Source organism: Cynocephalus volans, chromosome 16, assembly GCF_027409185.1.
Source record: "Cynocephalus volans isolate mCynVol1 chromosome 16, mCynVol1.pri, whole genome shotgun sequence".
Classification (NCBI taxonomy): Eukaryota; Metazoa; Chordata; class Mammalia; order Dermoptera; family Cynocephalidae; genus Cynocephalus; species Cynocephalus volans.
The window spans coordinates 69,033,486-69,052,678 of NC_084475.1; the positions used below are offsets into that span (position 1 = coordinate 69,033,486).

The following is a 19,193-nucleotide window of genomic DNA, read 5'->3' on the forward strand; positions in this document are numbered from 1 at the left end:
AATGAAAAGATCTATGTTTATGGATTGGAAAAATTAATATTGTTAAAATGGCTATTCTTCCCAAAATGGTCTACAGATTAATGCAATTCCTATCAAAATACCTATGGCATTCTTCACAGAAATAGAAAAAAGAATCCTAAAAATTTATATGGAACCATATAAATTTTATACTTTCCCATGCTTATATGTACTAAATGAACTGATAAGAAGGGAGTCTTTTTGTCCTTTCCTCAGGGTGTATGATGTTACATTGGATTTTGTGGACCTGAAGTAGAGAATAATGTTAAGTAATAACATGAATGCTTATTTATGTAAACCTTTTAGTACTTACATGGCCATCTTGTGATGGAATTATATCTGATTTTTTTTTTCAAAATTAAAATTTTCTAGGGCTGGCCCGTGACTCACTTGGGAGAGTGCGGTGCTGATAACACCAAGTCCATGGGTTCGGATCCCTATATAGGGATGGCTGGTTAGCTCACTTGGGAGAGCGTGGTGCTGACAACACCAAGTCAAGGCTTAAGATCCATTTACCAATCATCTTTAAAAAAAAAAAAAGAAATTAAAATTTTCTTTTTCTTATTTTAAATCTTGTGTATACTTGTTGCAATAATACTGAAAACACCGAATTGTATAAATGAGAAAATAAAAATCAACTGTAACTATCATTACTAGAGGCCATTGTTACTATTTTTTTATATGAGCCTCTACACTTTTTTGTTCAGCAAAAATGGAATTATAAAGATTGTCTTGTAAAGTCCTTTTTTTATATATTACAACTTATTTAACCATTTCCTTCTATGGAAATTTAGCTCCTTTTCAGTTTGGGGTATTATAAATAATGTCTACATACAGAATTAAAAATTTTAATTAAATGCGTCATATTTATAGAATTTTAAATGTTAAAGAAATTTATTATTTAATAAATTGAGTGATAATATTCAATATTTCAGACATTCAAAAAAATAATGAATATTTTACAAATTGTGTAGAATTTCAATCTTAAAGAGGTACAGTGTCTTTTTCAGTTTACTAAAAGTGAAATTTTGTTTGTCATTTAGATGCCACCTGGGACAGCAAGACCAGGTTCTCGTGGTGGTCCTATAGGGACTGGTGGAGTTCTGTCTTCTCAAATCAAAGTCGCTGATCGTCCTGTAACACAACAAGGTTTGAGTGGAATGAAAACTGGGATGAAAGGTACCTATTTCTAAGAAGATGAGTATATTTTGAACAAAAAGTAGTACGATACTATATCACTAAGTCAGAATTACAGTATTTAAGAATTATTACAGGTAATTATAGCATGTAATCAGAATTATAGCATGTAATTTTTATTCTTTGGTTTACAAAATAGTGAGGGTTAAATAACAGAATAAATGTAAAAATACATTGTGGATTAGAAAGATATACACATATGAGCTATTTTAATTTTAATTTTTCTGACCATGGAGCTTTGTTAAAACTTGAAGAAATTTGAAATAATTTTGAAGAAAAGCTCAGGATTGAAAATTAGATTTCTAGTACAATATGGGAATATTCTTAAACACTTTTTGATAATCTTCATATCAAAGTGACACTATTAAAATACCTGTGTATTTATGAGAATTGAAACAAGAGATGTTAATTTTTTCCGATAATACTCCATTATAGTGCTTAAGTAAGGAAATGAGGCTAACACATAGATTTATATTGAATCTCTCATTATGCCTCTATATGTGTTTAGAAAGGCATAATAATACACTATATGTTATGATTGAAAAATTTAATCTGTGGTATGTATAAACCAAATGATGGTGAACTCTTTTATAAAGAATTTTTCATTTTCTATAATTGTAACAAATGATTTATCAGGAATGAAGATATTTGGCTGGTACAAAATTAATTATAAGATACACTAAATTTTATGATATACTTATAGCATGTTTACATGCCTCGCAGGAGACTTAAATTTTCTTACTTGTAATACCATTTTGCTCACTAGATATTGAAACCAATTGATTATTTAGAAATGTTTGCTTAATAATTATCAATACTGGGAAAAAATGAGTCAAAACTAAATGGTCATTTAACTAGTCTTTAGAAAACGTAGTCAGGAAAAAACCATTAAGGTAGAAACATACCAAAATTCTATAGTGAATTCATCAAATATTTAATACTATATTAATTTCTCCTTCAAAACAGAACTAACATCATTTGAGATAGTCAGTTTCTACCAAAATACTTCAAAGCCTTACATGAGAGAGTTCTGATGCACCGCTGTCTACTGTGACTTTTGTTTTTACCTGCTCTAGTGCTCCATTATAATAAGACATTCCCTATTTTTTCTCAGCATAGACTTTGTAGTCAATACTCCGTAGCCTTACCTTTCACACTTTGCAGGATACTTCATGTTTGCACAGTTTGAGACATTTAATGTAGGAATACTTTCTTAGTCCTATTGAAATGTAAGATAGTGTTTTTTTAAAAAGGTCTCTGAGAAGAATTATGAAAAATCAGTCTCCTGCTCATATCGAGCAATACCTGCACTGTCCAATATGATAGCCAGTGATCACTTATAGCTACTTAAATTTAAATTAATTAAAATTAAGTAAAATAAAAATCCAGTTCCCTAGTAGCATCATCCAAATTTCAAGCATTCAAAGTCCTACTGTCCACTTAATTGGACAGTGTTAACATAGAGTATTTCCATCATTGCAGAAAGTTTTTTTGAGCAGCTCTTTTCTAGATTCCTTTAGTCCAAGTTTCTGTTCATTCAGCCCATCCTGTAGAGTCTGCTATTTTAACAGCCCCAACTCTAATTCCATCTTTCTGGTCTTAATTCAAACTTCCCTTATGTCATAATTCTAAGATATTAGTTCTCTTTTCCATTTCAGTGATTCTTCTTGATTTGTTGGGGCATTTATGAGGACTGTCTTGAATATTGTGGAATGTAATTCAGGTTGTGCTTTGAATTTGCTATTTTGGTGGCATTTCAAAACTGAATACTAACACTTAAAAAAAATTTTTTTTAGGTCCCCAGAGGCAAATTTTAGACAAATCTTATTATCTTGGGCTTCTTAGGTATGTTAAATAAACATGTATTTTCTATGCATGATTGTGGAGTTTTAGCTGTGATACTTATTAAGATAAGTAGGTGTCTGTTGATTTCTAAGAATTATTTCATATTCTAACATCGCTTCTGGTTAATTTGCCTATACCGTAAAATAGATGTGATAGTGCAATTAAGCTGAGATTTTTAATTTTATGTATTTGCATGTCGTGCACTATATATATTCTGTCTCAGTCTATTTACACTACTATAACAAAATACCCAAGACTGGATAATTTATAAGTAATAGAAATTTATTTCTCATAGTTCTTGAGGCTGGGAAGTCCAAGACAAAGGCACCAGTATGTCTAGTGAGGGTCTTTTCCTCATAGACGGTGCAGTTTAGGTGTCCTCACATGGTGGAAGAGCAGAAGGGCAAAAAAGGGCCTAGCTAGTTCCCTCCAGCCCTTTTTTAAGGCATGAATCTTCTATGAGGGCAGAGCCCTCATGACCTAATCACCTCCTAAAGGCCCCACCTCTTAATACTGTTGCATAGGGGATTAAGTTTCAATATGAATTTGGAGGGGATACAGACATTCAAACTACAGGATATTTAAAGTTTTTCCATTTAATGATAAGAATAATCTTTCATGCTTTTCTCAGTACTTATTGTGAAACATATTCGTATTATTAAAATGTTACCATTTACATCTACTAAGAAAGGAAAAGTGTATACAATTATTTATGATACATGAATCAGTGCATGAGTATATATTCGGTCAGTTGCTACAGATATGGCTTAATCTTAATTAATTCATAAGTTTTTTTATATGTTTGTAAGTATACAGCTCTAAATGAAGAACTTTTTCTCATTCTCTTCTTACCTTTTTTTCTGCTTAGATGTCCTACTGTCCCATCTCCATTTTTCTATTTTATTTTGTTTTCTTTTTGGCTCATCATTTGTATCTTCTTTGTCTCTTATTTCCTTTTCCTCTAATCCACCCTTTGATCATGCCCTAAAAGCCCTGTTTTCTTTCTTAGCTCTTATTGATTCTTTTGTTTCTCAGTTACCTGAATACTTGTGATTCTCAAACTCCTAGAAGGCAATAAAGAAAACTATAGGTTTTGCCCATCTGTCCTCAAAGCTAAGTCAGTAAGAAAGATAGTAAAACCATCAGTTGTATAGTATCTCTGATATTCATCCACTTTTTAACTGAAAGAAGGAAAGGAAATAGTTATCCCTGATTGCCTATCTTCTCCAGGAATTGTGCTTCTGCATCAAAGAATAGTTCTAGCTATTTTTATAATTGTTTGGCTCTAGAGCAGTGACTCTCAACTGGTGGTGATTTTGCCCCTTGGGGAACATTTGGCAATTTCTACACACATTTCTGGTTGTCACAGCTGGGGTTGGGGAAGGTGCTGCTGGCATTCAGACTTGCTAAATATCCTGCAGTGCGCAAGATAGCCCCCCCACCCCCAAAGTATTATTCACTGACTTGAAATGTTATCATTGCCACTGTTGAGAAACCATGTTCTAGATGGTAGCAGGAGCTATGAGAATGACAGTAAGACATCTACATCTGTTTGTGGATTGTACTACCTTGACTAGGCTTCCATTCTGATCCTATTTCATCTCTCAATGATTAGAGAATCTGTGTCACTTTCCCATGACTTAAGTGGAATAGGATGAGATACACTTCATTCTTAATCAGATAAGCCACTTAAACTTTTTTTAGTGAATTTCACAAAACCATTTATATTATTGTTACACGTTTATGAAAAGTTTAAATTTTGTTTAACCAGAAAGAATCTTTTCTGGATTAGAAATATTGCTGACTTTCTTATTTCTTTTCAAATAGAAGTAAAATAAGTGAACTTACAACTGAAATTAATAAACTTCAGAAAGAAATAGAAATGTACAATCAAGAGAATTCTGTGTATTTATCATACGAAAAGAGGTGAGTAATTTTACGGTTACAATGTGTAAGATCTTTTTTATTATGTACTCAGACTACTGAATGAGTATTCAGTACTCATTAATTATTTTGTACTCATAATCCTTAATTTTCATATATTCATGTTTGTAATGTTCATCTGCTTATTTTGGAACAACTTTTTATTTGCAGGGCTGAGACGTTAGCCATTGAAATCAAAGAGTTTCAAGGACAACTAGCAGACTACAACATGGTATTTGCTCTTTTCTGAGAGAATTTCCTTTGAATATTTCCACTGCTTTTATCATTTTAAAAGTATATTATTTTAAATAACGTATAATACATGAATACATACTTATTGTGAAAGATTGAAGCCATAAAAAATGTAGAGAATAAAGTGTTCTTTCTTTTCTCCCTCATTTCTCCCTGGAAATAACTTGACCTAACTGATTAATATGTATTCTTCCGATATTTTTTTAAAAATACATTTACTTTCAAATACATAAACACACACACATGCTTTTTTCCCTAACAATATCGAAATAATAATTAAATAATAATTTTAGAAGTAGCTAAAATTGGACTGGCTGGTTAGCTCACTCATTAGAGGATGGTGCTGATAATAACAAGGTCAAGGGTTCAGATTCCCATACCTGCCAGTCACCAAAAAATATATATATTGCTAAAATTCATTGGTGTTAACAATGGCATTGCTTTAAAAGCATATTTTACCTTTCTGTGGAGTGTTGTTATCAAGAAATTTTAAAAATTTAATTATTTAGCACACAGATTATTTCCATCCATATGTTTTATTCAAAATAAAATGTGTGCATTCTGTAACATAACCGTAGTTCCCCAAGGACGCTTTCTAATGTGGATTTCCCGAAGAAATAATCCCCTTGGCAGTGTTGATAACTGCCTCAATCCTTGGGGTGATCTTGACCCTATGAAAATTTGTAGTGTCACACTTTGTAGTGTTCCTTCTAGCTCCTTGGGGCATTAGGCAGCAGTGGCATCTGTATTTCATGAAAGAGACAAACTTTTATCTCTTTACTTCTATTAAGGAATAGTGTTACAAGAAACAAGAACCATTCTACCATGATGACTAGGCAAATGATAAATCTACTTGATATTGTTACATTGTACTTATCAATAAAATTTTGCTGATAGTATATTATAATTCTTAAATTTGCTTGACTACACAGTCCATAACAAACATTTTGTAGGGCAGTATTCAGTGTAATTTTCTTTAGTAAATAATGTTCTGTTCTAAATATGAGAATAATAGTTTTTATAAGTAATTGTAAAAATTAAGTGAGTTAATACATATAACAGGCTCAGAATAGTGTTTGGCCGGAGATAAATACTCTGTTTTAGCTGTTAATATCATTGCCTAACTATTTGAATTAGGCTCATTAGTATTCTGTCTGTACCTTGTCCTATTGATTTTTTTCTTTTAATTTTTAGAAGATGAAGAAAATCTTTTTGCATTTTTATTAGAGTAAATTTGTAAATCTATTAAAACTCCTCTCCCCAAGCTTAGTCATCTTTTCAGAGCAGGCAAAGCTCTTCAAAGTATGATTCGCAGGAAGAGTTGTTCATTTATTACTGCTAACTTTTCTACTCTAAAAATGTAGTTTACTTATTGGCCAGGTGCATAGTATATACTTATTTAGGTAGCTCAATATTTGTTTTTATCTTAAAAGATAGAATGCTTACAAGTGTTAATACTTAAATTACTACTCATTATTTGTAAGATTGAATACCTATATAATGAATAATAGAGAACATGTGGAAAGACTAATAGAATGGTGTTTTGTTTTTTGTATTTTTGTTTTTAGCTGGTAGATAAACTTAATACCAATACTGAAATGGAAGAAGTAATGAATGATTATAACATGGTAAGAAAGTTTATAAATATAAGCAATAGATCCATGTAAATCATATTCTCCAAAACAAAGCCTATGTGTCTGGAAATAGTTTGATAAAACCTTATGGACCTTAGCAGTGGGTATTACTCTGATCCTAAATACCACAATTAAAGCTGAGCTCCTTTACTTGCCCTTTTAAAATTTTTTCCTGTTGATTGGCTCTCCCAAGTGGGTGCTTTAATGTCTCTGTACAAGGCTGTGTTTGAGCTGGTCTCCCACTCAACATTAGTTAGTGCCATCTAATTTCCTTGTATATATATTAGTTTACAATGTTTCTGGTTTAATTTTTGCACAAATGGAGCTCAGTACTCAATGGAGATAAACAGCACATTTACATAATTTTTATAAGACAGGGAGAAAAATGAATAGATATGATGCCAGACATAAAACTGACTTTTGATTGGTAAATGGGAATTTGTGTTCAGTGTTCTTAGTTATTTGGCCAAAAATAATAAAATACTTTAAAAATTTTTATTATAAACATTTGGACAAAAATAGCATATAACTCATAACTTATTTACTTATATGATCAAAGACTATTCTATTAAAACAAATAATTTATATAATGACTCCTAAATTTGGAGTTCTAAAATCTTGATAATTTAGTAGATTATTCTTAGCCTTAGAACACAGGAGAATTCACAGATTGGAAATTGTATTTTAATGCCAGATGTAAAAAGTAAAAACTTCTTTGTATGTTTTGTCAGTTATTTCAATTAGGTCCAAATTCTAGGCTGCGTATGCACAGGTAGAGTCACTAGGAGTACGTAGGTAAAATCCTGAATGATTTAAGAATAAAACTTGTGTTGGTTCTAAATTCAACATATATACTAATCAGATATTTATTGAACACCCAATAAATTCTTGAAGTGCTGTTTATATAAATTAAATTTACATTGGATTACTTGACAGATCACTAAGGAACAATGAATATTTTTGGTGTGAGATTACAATGACTGTAAAAAAGACTTTCTTTTTATCTGGTGGTGGTGTTTGTTAAATGAAACAATTACTATATGTTTTCTCTTAAACTTTGCATGTGGTGTTAGTATTATTATAATAATCTCTCATTTAGTTCATACCCAGAACAACCTTTAAAGAAAGAGTTTGGTTTAATGTTGTTTTTTCACTAACTTCTGTGTTCACTATTTATTCAGCTCAAAGCTCAAAATGATAGAGAAACACAAAGTATGGATATCATATTTACTGAAAGACAAGCGTAAGTACAACCTATTTGAAAATCAAACAGGTGCGTAAGTGAGCTTTATTAGGTAGTTTAACTTGTGAGTCATTTCTTTTAAATTTTCTTATTTTTCCCTGTTGCCTTTTTTTATTTAAAAAAGTTAAATATTTGCAATACAAATTTTATTGTTTATATATATGTTATCTTCATTTACCATTAACTAGCTAAATTCTGTACAAAGAAAATTACTACATAGATTATGTAAGTAGGACTTCTGCTTCTAGGAGCTGAAAATCTAAGATAGGTAAGAACATCTTTATATCTACCATTAGTAATTTTAACCTGGGCTTTTAACTAATATTAAGTATGATATTTCAGTCCCAGTATAATGAAAGGCACATTATTTGTCAGTAGGCTATTTACATTATTTCATTAACATCGATATTTAATAGTTATGTTAGTAATCTATGTCATACATGTGTGCATCTTTATACGTAATCTGTCTGAAGACTAAATATCAACTAACTTTGACTTTGGTAGTAAAGTGAACTGTGGGATTGGCAGTAATGTCTACAAAGATAATAAGTAGATGTCATGTAGTTAACATACTTATTCTTCGTCAACTTTTTGACCGTAATTAAATATTGTCTAAAACAACACAAACATAGAAGAGGAGCTATTTTGTTTTGTCTGTCTGGGTTTTTGGGTTTTTTTCCACAGCTGGCCTGTACGGGGATCTGAACCCTTGACCTTGAACACACAAGCATATTCTGTCCTAGGAATTTATTAATATTAATCTTCTCAACAGCAAGGATATTAATTAACCCAAATTACTGAAATTTGGTAACACCAAATACACTCTCATGTTACCTGTTCATACACAGTAAATATTTGATGGAAAATAGGATGTTAAAATATAGTGATAAAACATTTAAAGTCTAAATATAATTTTTCTGTTGATTAAAAACAAAAGAGTCTCTTTTCTCCCATCCTATCATTTGATGCTGTTGTAAAGTGCTTTCTTAAAAACTGAAAATATTGGCAGTCACTTTCTTTTTACAGAAAAATTCCATTCATGGTGACCATGCTCTTACTTGAAATGTTTCCTTTTTTATTTTATTTTATTTTATTTTATTTTATTTTTATTGTCCTCGTTTTATACCACTTGGCAAACATTTATCATTTGCCGCATACAGCATATTCTCCTAGATACCTGAAAGAATAAGAAATATATAAACTATAGCACCCCTGAAGACCTTAATGGGTTTAGAACATTTAATTTCTCATTTATTTCATCATTTATCTAGAAAGTTATATCATACCCAGGTCAGATTTATAAATATTATATTTACATGTTTTATTGATATTTAATCCAAAACATAATTCTCAGATTATAAATTTAAGAATGTCATAGATTTTTATGTCTACTTGGTCTATTTGGCCAAGGAAAAAATTTTTAAATATGGTAATTTGTCCTGAAGATGTCACCAAACAGTTTCAAAGCTATATCTGTATATAATTTTTATATCTGTATATAGTTTTTAATTGAAGGTGAGCTGTCTCTTTTAAACATAAATTTAAATTAAGAACAAAAGTTATTTTTATAAACAGCAGGAAGATAAATTTATTTCATGTGTTAACTAAATAGCCAACATCTCAGTAACATAAGAATCCACCTTGACTCTACACATTCAAAGGGACCAGGAAATGTCATGCCCTGAAAGGCAGGTGTAAAAAACTTCTGTTTTCACTCTCTTCTCTTTTAGTACCTCCCTTTAGTGTATTATGACCACCTGGTTTATTACGAGAAACCTATTCATAATAAGTATATAGCTTCAGTATTCTACTGCAACAATGCTTAGATACCTGGCTTTATTTCAGTTTCGCATGACTGCTTGAAATAATAATTCTCTTCCAATTCTGATATTTACACTTTCTAGTTTGGTATTAGTGAAAATCAGTTGTCCTTTAAAAACATGTGTAATTATAATTTTATACCTATTTTTTTCTTTGTTTAGCAAATATTTATTGAATACCCCATATTCACTGATAACAGGCTCTTGAATATAAGGTATTAGATGTAGTAGTCTTTGCTCATTTATAATTATATTTCATTTTACTGCATTTCTCAAGTATTAATATTTGCATCTTGTAACTAAGAAGTGATAGTTTGGCAGAATGATAGATTATTTAGAAAAAGATACCTCGTGTTCCTGTAATGATCTCATTCTTAAAATTGAGATTTAAAACAAAGTATAATTGATATTATATATTAAGAAATATTAGGCATAATAAATTTATATACTTTACTGAAAACTTGTTTCTATTAACACAAGCAAATATGTACTATAAATGAGTCAGTTCTTCTGTTTCACAGGGTACATCATCCTAAAGTTATTTTCCTTCAGTAGACATTTGAACTGAATTTTTATTGATATAACTTTTAAAGTGACTGTTCTACAGATTATGACATAGATCTACATTATTTTAGTCTCTTTTTTCTAAGAAATAATCAAGTACTACACATTTTAAAAGCTTTATTGTAGAGAAATTTGAACTATTATACCCTTATGTGCCCATCTCCCAGCTCCATCACCTCATATCTATACCTCTTGCCACTGTTCCTTTCCATGTATTATGGTGAAGAAAATCTCTAGACATATTATCTTATCCATAAATATGTTTCAGTGTTTTATAGATATCCTTATTTCAATGAGATGTAAATACACAATTTTCCTATATATGGAAGGTAAAAATTATAGATTTTGCTTGTTTTTTTTATTATATGCCATTTTAAGGACTTGAGATTTTGCTACAGTTTTTAATGCCACTGTTTGCATTGATAAGTTGTTAAAATTATGATTGCAGCCAACTGGTTATAAGAAATTGGCAAACAATTTACTTTAGACCCTTCCTACTGCAGTATGAAGGATGGTGTTTTCCAAACTATGTTCTTTAGACTATTATTGTGCTATGAGCTCTTAGTAAGTGTACCTCAAAGAAACGGTTTGTTGTCAAGTGAGTTTGAAAAATTCTGAATACTTTGCTCTTGAATAATCAGAGAGCAGTTCAGCTTAGCAAAGTCTCAGATAAGTCCTATAGTAAAGAATCTTGTCTCACTTTGTTTAAGCCCAGTGTTTCCTATAATAATTTGACCATGTACCTTTTTCTTTTCTCATAAGTACTTTTGAATGTCTCTGGAAAATAGTGTTCTATAAAACAATTTGGGAAACATTGCTCTATCTAATGGATCCCAAACAGCCGTCCGTGGACTGCCTGAAGATTTCTCAGCTCCAGCATGTACTCGTTTGAATAAAAATCTCCCAAAGAGAGGCAGAAATACGTATTTTTAAAAACAAGATTCATAGGGCCGACCCTGTGGCGCACTGGGGAGAGTGCGGCGCTGGGAGCGCAGCGACGCTCCCGCCGCGGGTTCGGATCGTATATAGGAATGGCCGGTGCACTCACTGGCTGAGTGCTGGTCACGAAAAAGGACAAAAAAAATCCCCAAAAAAAAACAAGATTCATAGATAATTGTGATGCCCACTTTGGAAGCCACCATGATAGTAAAAGATTTTTTAAGACTAAAATCTTTATTATTTACTGATTGGAACTTTAGTATAATTTAGTACATATTACATCAAATAATTGTGTTAATATGCGAATCTATTTATTTTAGTTAATGAATAATTTATTTTAGGCCTTCTCCTTTCTAGTGCGTATGGTCTCTTGAATAGTGCTAAGAATAATACTATCACTGCAGACTAACTATGAAACTGTTAGCTTCCAGTGATTGTCAGTTACTATATTTGGACCTGCTTGCTCAATTAAATGAGAAAAACATAGTTATATGATATTTATGTATTTTATAATTAATATGAAGGCCTACTAGCTACAGTTTGGTATGTCACATATCAAAATCTCCATGCCTAGGCTGACCGGTTAGCTCAGTTGGTTAGAGCACAGCCTTGTAACACCAAGGTCAAGGGTTCAGATCCCTGTACCAGCCAGCAACCAAAAAGAGAATCTCCATGCCTAAACTGTGAATGGACTGATAACTTTTTTTTAAAAAGTCAAACATTGAAAGAAATTAATTTTCTTCACATAATTCATGGGTATCTATATATTTGTCTTCAATAAACCCATCATCATCTACCACAAATGAATGTAATTGTTCAAATACTACTGTAGTGTCTTCGGAGTTTGTATATGGCATCTGTGAAAGAGAACTTGGATTTCCAGTAAAACCATCTTCATAGGTTTCTGCTTCATGCTCTTCCAGGCGATGATGATTGTAACTAAGCAGAAGATTATACAATATTGGGCATTTGATAGCAATAAAAATGAGGAGTGAAGTCATCAGTACGGTGACAACAACACCAATAAGAAAAGCCCAACTTTTTCCAAGAGATTCTTGTTCTTAAATGGAATACCGAGAGAGAGAAAGAGAATTTGTTAATTTGACAAAAATAAAATAATCATAATCATATGTCTTAATCCTCCCCAATATTGGTATTAGAAATGAACATACATTATATTTTTTTTAGGCAAAAGTTATTAAGACTACACTAAATTAAAGATATTTTGTAGTGTGGTGAAAGAATACCGTTTTTCCAAATAACTACCTGTCTTTGCAGGTATTGTTATCCATTCATCTAAGGCCATTTTTGATTTATACTCATTAAGATTTGTGACTTGACAACTTAAAACGAAGACTCAGAGAAGTTAAATAATTTGCACAATGACGTTTGGCTGGCAACTAGCAGAACTTAGTTTGGAAGCCCAGTATTTTGTCAAGTCTGTTGTTGAGATGAGTAATCTTTTTTTTTGTACATTGTTTATAGAAATTTAAAATGGAGAAAGATAATGAGAGTTACCTCAGTTTATTTAGTGTGATGCTTTCAGCAATGTTAATATTCTAAACTAGTATATTACCTGAATTTCTTGTTAAGTTGTTCAAAGAGTTATTAAATGTCCAGTTGCTAATTGACTGAAAATGAATATAAAGATCTTCAGTTATAGGTGAAGGAAATTTTGAGTGGCATTCAGCTTCGTAAGGTACTGTTTTGATACTGTAGCACTTCAGCATATCTGGGAAGCTACACATGGTGATGCTCTCATTTTCTAGTAAATCAGAAAGAATAAAGATTTATTACAGAGAATAAGAATAGTTAACATTTTATGATTATTTTTATCTATAACTTTTTGACATATCTATCTGACTTTATTAAAGATACTATAAGAAACGCATATTTGCCTAGCAACACAATGAGGGAATGATGCACATTTCTGTTTATAAAGTTTTATAGATACAGCTTAAACGCAGTATTTGTTTATTGTTTAAAACGTTTGCCATGTTAAAGATTTTATGATTAAGATTGTGGTTACAACCTAGATCTCAGACAGAGCATGGTTTGCAATTAAAGTAGGGCACCTGTTTTCACCTACTCTCTAGGAAGGACTTAAAGAAAAAAATTAGTCTCACGTATTGACTCTGCTAACTTAAACATGAAGTGACAGTATTATCTCACATATATAAAACATTTTTTTTCTTCTTTTTTTCTCCCCTGGGGTGGGGGAAGGAGAGCATCTATTAAGCAATTACTTTTTAGTGTTTCTTCTTGATTCCCTTAAACAGGAATAGTTTCCTTTTCTTTAAAACATTATATGAGAGGTTTTTCTGAGGCAAAATACCAAAAGTTAATCACATTTTGATTTTGATTAAATTATGAAAACTTACCTAGTATCACATTTGATGTGTTCAACCAGTTCTGCAAATTGAATAGACTACAAGAGCAGTTCCATGGATTTCCATATAAAATTATTGATTCCAGATGAAATAGTTGTGGTACCTCCAAATAGCTTATCAAATTGCCTTGCAGATTCAAAAGTTTCAGGTTTTTTAGAGGCACAAATATATCAGCATTCAGGTGTAATATTTTGTTTTGGCAGAGATACAACTGTTTTAGTTTACTCAATCCTACAAATGCATCCTGCTGAATTATATAGATGGAGTTTCTACAGATATTTAAAATTTGTAAGTTGGAGAGGTTACCAAAACTGTCATTAAGTAAGATAATGACATTGTTCTGTATCAAATAGAGTTCAGTGAGTAAAAAATACATCTGTAGAGCCCTTGTGTCTGTAACATTCAGAGTAATTTGATTATAACTGAGGTCAAGTACTTGAACATCTTCATTAATATCTGCTGGAATTAAAGAGTAATTCTTCTCAGTGAAATTGTATATGATACCCTAAAAAAGAAAAAGATTACAAGTGCATTAATCAGGGAGAATATTAACAAAATTTCCCCAAAATTTCATATCTAAGCACTTAGACATTGGAAGGAAATCATTTTGGAAAAAAAATCTACTATCTAATATTTTGGTGTTATAATGTGAGAAAGGTAGAAGAAATATTTTTCTTTATTGGGATGAAATCCTAAAGATTAAAGAAATTCTGATACATACAATTGAACAACGAAATTCTAGTTTGTTATACAGGTATCTTCCAACTGTTATTACATAATCATTACAGAAAGAGTACTGGTATATTCCCATTTATATATGTGGAAATACATGGTAAATAATAATTTTGTTAACTTATTTAATATTTCATTGTGCAAGATTGCATTTATAATGAGGAAATTATTTAAAAATATATCATTTTCAGCAAATTACCCACATTATACCTAAGGCTATTAAATAATTCAGAACTATTACCCAGTATAAAGCTCAGTGGGGTTAATAGCTCAAAGCTTGGTGTTTTATCTTATGGAGCCATGTATTAATTTAAAGAGCTACACAATACGAAGTGCTTTCCTTGTGTGGATGTAGATTGAAAAGAAATAGTTCTTATGACGTGGTTTTTGCAGTTGGAATTTCCCCACAATAATAATAGTAATGCAACAGCAATAACAACAATTTCTCTTATAAACATGTGAGTTTTTTAAAAGTTTCATACATTTCTGACTATGGTTTTTGCGTCTTGAAACTAAACTCTGATTTTATAGTGAAATTTTACAAATTTCTCTTTTAATCAACTTTGAAAAAAGTCAGTTTAAAAAAATGAAGGCTGTTTTTGTCAAATTAGGATCTGACTCAGAGTTCACAGATTTTGAATGTGCACAGCTAACTAGGAGTTAGTTTTGATAGCTCAGATTTTCTTTGCTTTTTTTTGTTGCCTTGGGATATTTATTAAACATACAGAAAGTGTACCTTTGAAAACATTTTTACTACCTTGATTGTAAAAACTTACTGTTTTAGAAGTCTGGCTTTTGTCTGATAGTAATAGCATGGAGAGGAACCAAAATAAGATCATGATGCATGTGATTTTCATGTCGTAGACCTGACAGAAAAGAGAGTATTTTCATCTCAATAGGAGATTAGAACTTTAAAAATTATCAAGAACATTTTGATTTCCGTCTCTTCCCATCCCTTCCCCCTGGCGAACTTTTTTTTTTTTTTTTTTGCGCGGCTGACCTGTACAGGGGTCTGAATCCTCATCTTGGTGTTATCAGTACCATGCTCACCCAAATGACCTAACTGGCCAACTCCTTTTTTTCCCTTTTAAATCTATTTTTTCTTAAAATACATAGAACAAGTACATGGCCGTTTACCATCTCTGTACTTTAATCTTAACAAACCAGAAAGCCCCTGTGGAAAATGAGAGACAATATTTTTCTAGGGTATCATTAGTTCCTAGATCTATTGAAAGGAGCTTTAAAGCAATTGAAGTGGTTGTACATTTAAAAATTTTAATACGTAAGTGCACAAAAGAAAGTCCAGAAGAATGTATATATGCGGTTTAAGTACAGTATCTGTTTATATTGCTACTTCTTGGTTTTTCTTTTTTTTTCTAGTTCAGAATTTAGTTTGATTCAATGAAATAAAGCAGCTGAAAATGTATCTCTCATCCACCTTTCTCAAATTCTGATTTTAAAAAATTTTTTAAATTTTTATTGGTTATATATATTCATGGGGCACATGTCAGCACCTGTGCCCAAGATGTGGTGGTCAGATCAATACTGTCAGCATGCCCACCACCTCAAATTGCAGTTATTCCCTGGGTACCTCACCCAATCTCTCCCCAACCCTGCCCGCTCACCATGATTTTTCAATTTTGGGTGTTATCTTTTAGTACTATCCGTTGACTTATAACTGTGAGAAATGAGAACCTTCAGCTCTCTTTCAAATACTCCCTACCTTTATCTCCTACACATCAAATATATATTTCCTGTGTCTTCATCTCCTAACATAGTTACTTGTAGTTTTGATTAGATGAATATTCACTGTTTATCACGAATATAGGAAAGTTATTGGTGACTGAGCCATGTAATAGGATTACTTTTCTATTTCCTGCAGTTTTTTTCCTCTAAATTAATTGTACTTTTTAATGTAGTTTTCTGTTTTTTCATGAATTTATGTCCAAATTCTCTCCTAGCAAATTTCTCAGCAGTTTTATGCATATTAGGTATTTAATCTGTTTCACCAGCTTAAAAAAGTCTTTCCTAGATCCTGCTGCCATGCTCTAATCTAGAGGGAGCTGATCACCAGGTCTTCTATACAGCTATTGACCATCACAAAGTTCCTGTATACCTTTGTTACTGGGTTCCTATTTCACAGAATGCCCTATCTTGGTTTATTGCCCTATTTTGATGGAACTTCCTCAATACCTTCCTGAGAAGGTCCTTAGCAGGGAAATTTTTTTAGACCTTGAAAGGTATTTTGGCTAGAAATAGAATTCTAGGTAGGAAATAATTTTCCCTCAAAATGTCAATGGCATTGCCCCATTGTTTTGGGGTTTCTAGTATTACTGTTAAGAATACTGTGATGCTGTGTCATTCTAATTCTTTATCCTTTTAGATAACTTGCCTCTTCCTAATCCTAACAACTTTTATAATCAATATCCCAAAATTTCAGGATCCTGTGTGTTCCTGAGAGTCTATTTTTGTCCTTTAAACTGGGTACTTGGTTGGCCTTTTCAATCTGAAAGCTGTCCCCCTCAGTTCTGGGAAATTTTCTGAATTATTTCATTGATGATATTGATGATATTCTTTCTCCATTTTTATATTTTTTATTTTTTTTAAATTTTATTTTGTCAATATACAATGTGGTTGATTATTGTGGCCCATTACCGAAACCTCCCACCCTCCACCCTCTCCCCCCTGCCACCCAACAATGTCCTTTCTGTATGCTTGTCATGTCAACTTCAAGGAATTGTAATTGTTATGTCTTCTTCTCCCCTCCGGTTTTTTTTTGTGTGTGTGTGTGTGTGTGTGTGTGTGTATGTGTGTGTGTGTGTGTGAACTTATTTATTTATTTTTATCTCCCACCAATAAGTGACTTTCTCCATTTTAAAAAAAATCTCACTTTTCTTTCTAAAACTGCCTTAATTGGGTGTTGGAATTCCTGGAACGATGTTATAATTTTTTATTTTTAATCTCCTACGTTTCATCTCCCTGTGTTTTGCTCTGCTTTCTGGGAGACCTCCTTAGCTTTATCTTCAGACTCCTCTATTAAAGTTTTCTTTTTCCCATCTTTTTAATTCTAAGAGCTCTTTTTGTTCTCTGCATATTTTCTTTAGTAGTATCCTATTGCATGAATATATTATCTTTTCTTGTTTCTTGTGTATTTTATTGTTTTATTTTTTCCGGAATAGCATCTGTATCCTCAGGTTGTACTTTTCAAGTTTATTTTGGACAGTGTCTTTCATATTGGAGGCTTTCTTCATAAGTCTGTTAATACTTTGTTTGGGGCTTATATATGGGTGGGGAATTAAAAAGCTGATTAGAAACTGCCTTTTTGTGGGTCGTAGTGACTCTAGACCTTATGTAGAGTGAACTTGCTAGAATGTTTTCTTGGGGAATCCTTAAATATCATTATCTTTAGAACTTTAAATTTGATCTAGTTGGATTTCACAAAATGACTTCTAATCTACTGCCTGAACAGATATGGTCTGGTGGCCAGCATTTTGAGAGCTGAATGGTGAAAAAGGTGGGTTTATGTCAATATTTAGTATGTAAACTTTATCTCAAGTTAATCTCAACAGTGCCTTGTGCCCAGTACCCAAATTCACCTTGTTTTATTCTCCCCTGAGAAAAAATAAAGTCCTCTAATCTTCTGCTCATGTAGGGGAGAAATATTATCTGGCTGGGCAGATGTGGAAAGAAATTAGCACCTCCTCCTCTACTTCCAGAATACCTGGCACTGCCAACTTCTGGATTGTTCAGAGTTTCTGAAGTACAATTCATGTGCCTTCTCAGCTTTTCCTGTTGTTAGGTTGGTAAAATTTTGCTTTCCCAGTCAGTTTCTCTTCAGCCATTAACTTTCTGGTTTCTAGATTTTATTTCTATTGCCCCTTCTTTCATTCTCTTTGTACTTGTGAATTTATGCCCCTTTTTACCTTTTACTTTGATTTTTGTTGGGTTTCAGACAAGTGTCAAAGTTTAGTGGGTGCATTCAACATGCCATCTTTACCTGGAAATTGCCATTTATTGGAGTATACTCTTGCTAAATAGTTACTTTCCCTGTAATCATTTTATTTATGACATTAATATTTTTCTTCTTTACTTCTGTTTTCTTAAAGTCAACATTAGATACCCTTCTGCAAACAAATTATTGTTGGAAAGGATATGAATATATCCTGTCATCTTTAGGGTTCTTCTAAAATGTAGTCTTCTGACTGTTCTTACAATATTTCTTGCAATTAGTTACTTATGATCTCTTAAGGAAAGTTTATTCCATTAGAGCAGGAAGTAGAAAAGCTAATCTCCATGAGCAAGTTTCCTTTCAGGTTACTAAAGTTGTTGCCTCGTTATGAGTGAGGACTTTATTATTTCAGTGCTGGTCTTTTCTAGTCAGCTTCCTCATTGTCTTCAATTTGTTGATCTGTTTATGTTTATTCCCCTTTTACTTTCTCTCTTTCCATGGTTAAATCAAATTTGTTAGAAAAAGCTACTCTGCCTCCTAGATCTTATACAACTCGGATTTACATCTAAAAGAATCACTTTTAGAGCTAGAAATGAGTTCAAGCTATCGCTTATTCCAGACCACTGCCCATAGAAAGGGGATGCCTAAATCATTTACAAAAGTTAGTTTACCTGTGTTTAATGATCT

General features: G+C 31.9%; 2 protein-coding genes across 2 annotated transcripts in view; one reads left to right on the top strand and one right to left on the bottom strand.

Annotated features, from left to right (window-relative positions):
* The window catches only part of IFT74 (intraflagellar transport 74), an 85,267-nt gene that overhangs the window by 13,957 nt on the left and 52,117 nt on the right, over nt 1–19,193 (top strand). Inside the window, exons 2-7 of the mRNA XM_063081154.1 lie at nt 1,062–1,197; nt 3,012–3,060; nt 4,888–4,986; nt 5,155–5,215; nt 6,804–6,863; nt 8,051–8,112. Of these exons, the coding sequence (XP_062937224.1) occupies nt 1,062–1,197; nt 3,012–3,060; nt 4,888–4,986; nt 5,155–5,215; nt 6,804–6,863; nt 8,051–8,112 (467 nt within the window). The remainder of the gene's footprint in view (nt 1–1,061; nt 1,198–3,011; nt 3,061–4,887; nt 4,987–5,154; nt 5,216–6,803; nt 6,864–8,050; nt 8,113–19,193) is intronic.
* LRRC19 (leucine rich repeat containing 19) lies at nt 12,167–15,414 on the bottom strand. Its single transcript, XM_063080254.1, has 4 exons — nt 15,334–15,414; nt 13,817–14,330; nt 13,012–13,200; nt 12,167–12,495 (listed from the first exon to the last, which is right to left on the bottom strand). The coding sequence occupies exons 1-4, from the start codon at nt 15,412–15,414 to the stop codon at nt 12,167–12,169; spliced, it is 1,113 nt and encodes a 370-aa protein (XP_062936324.1).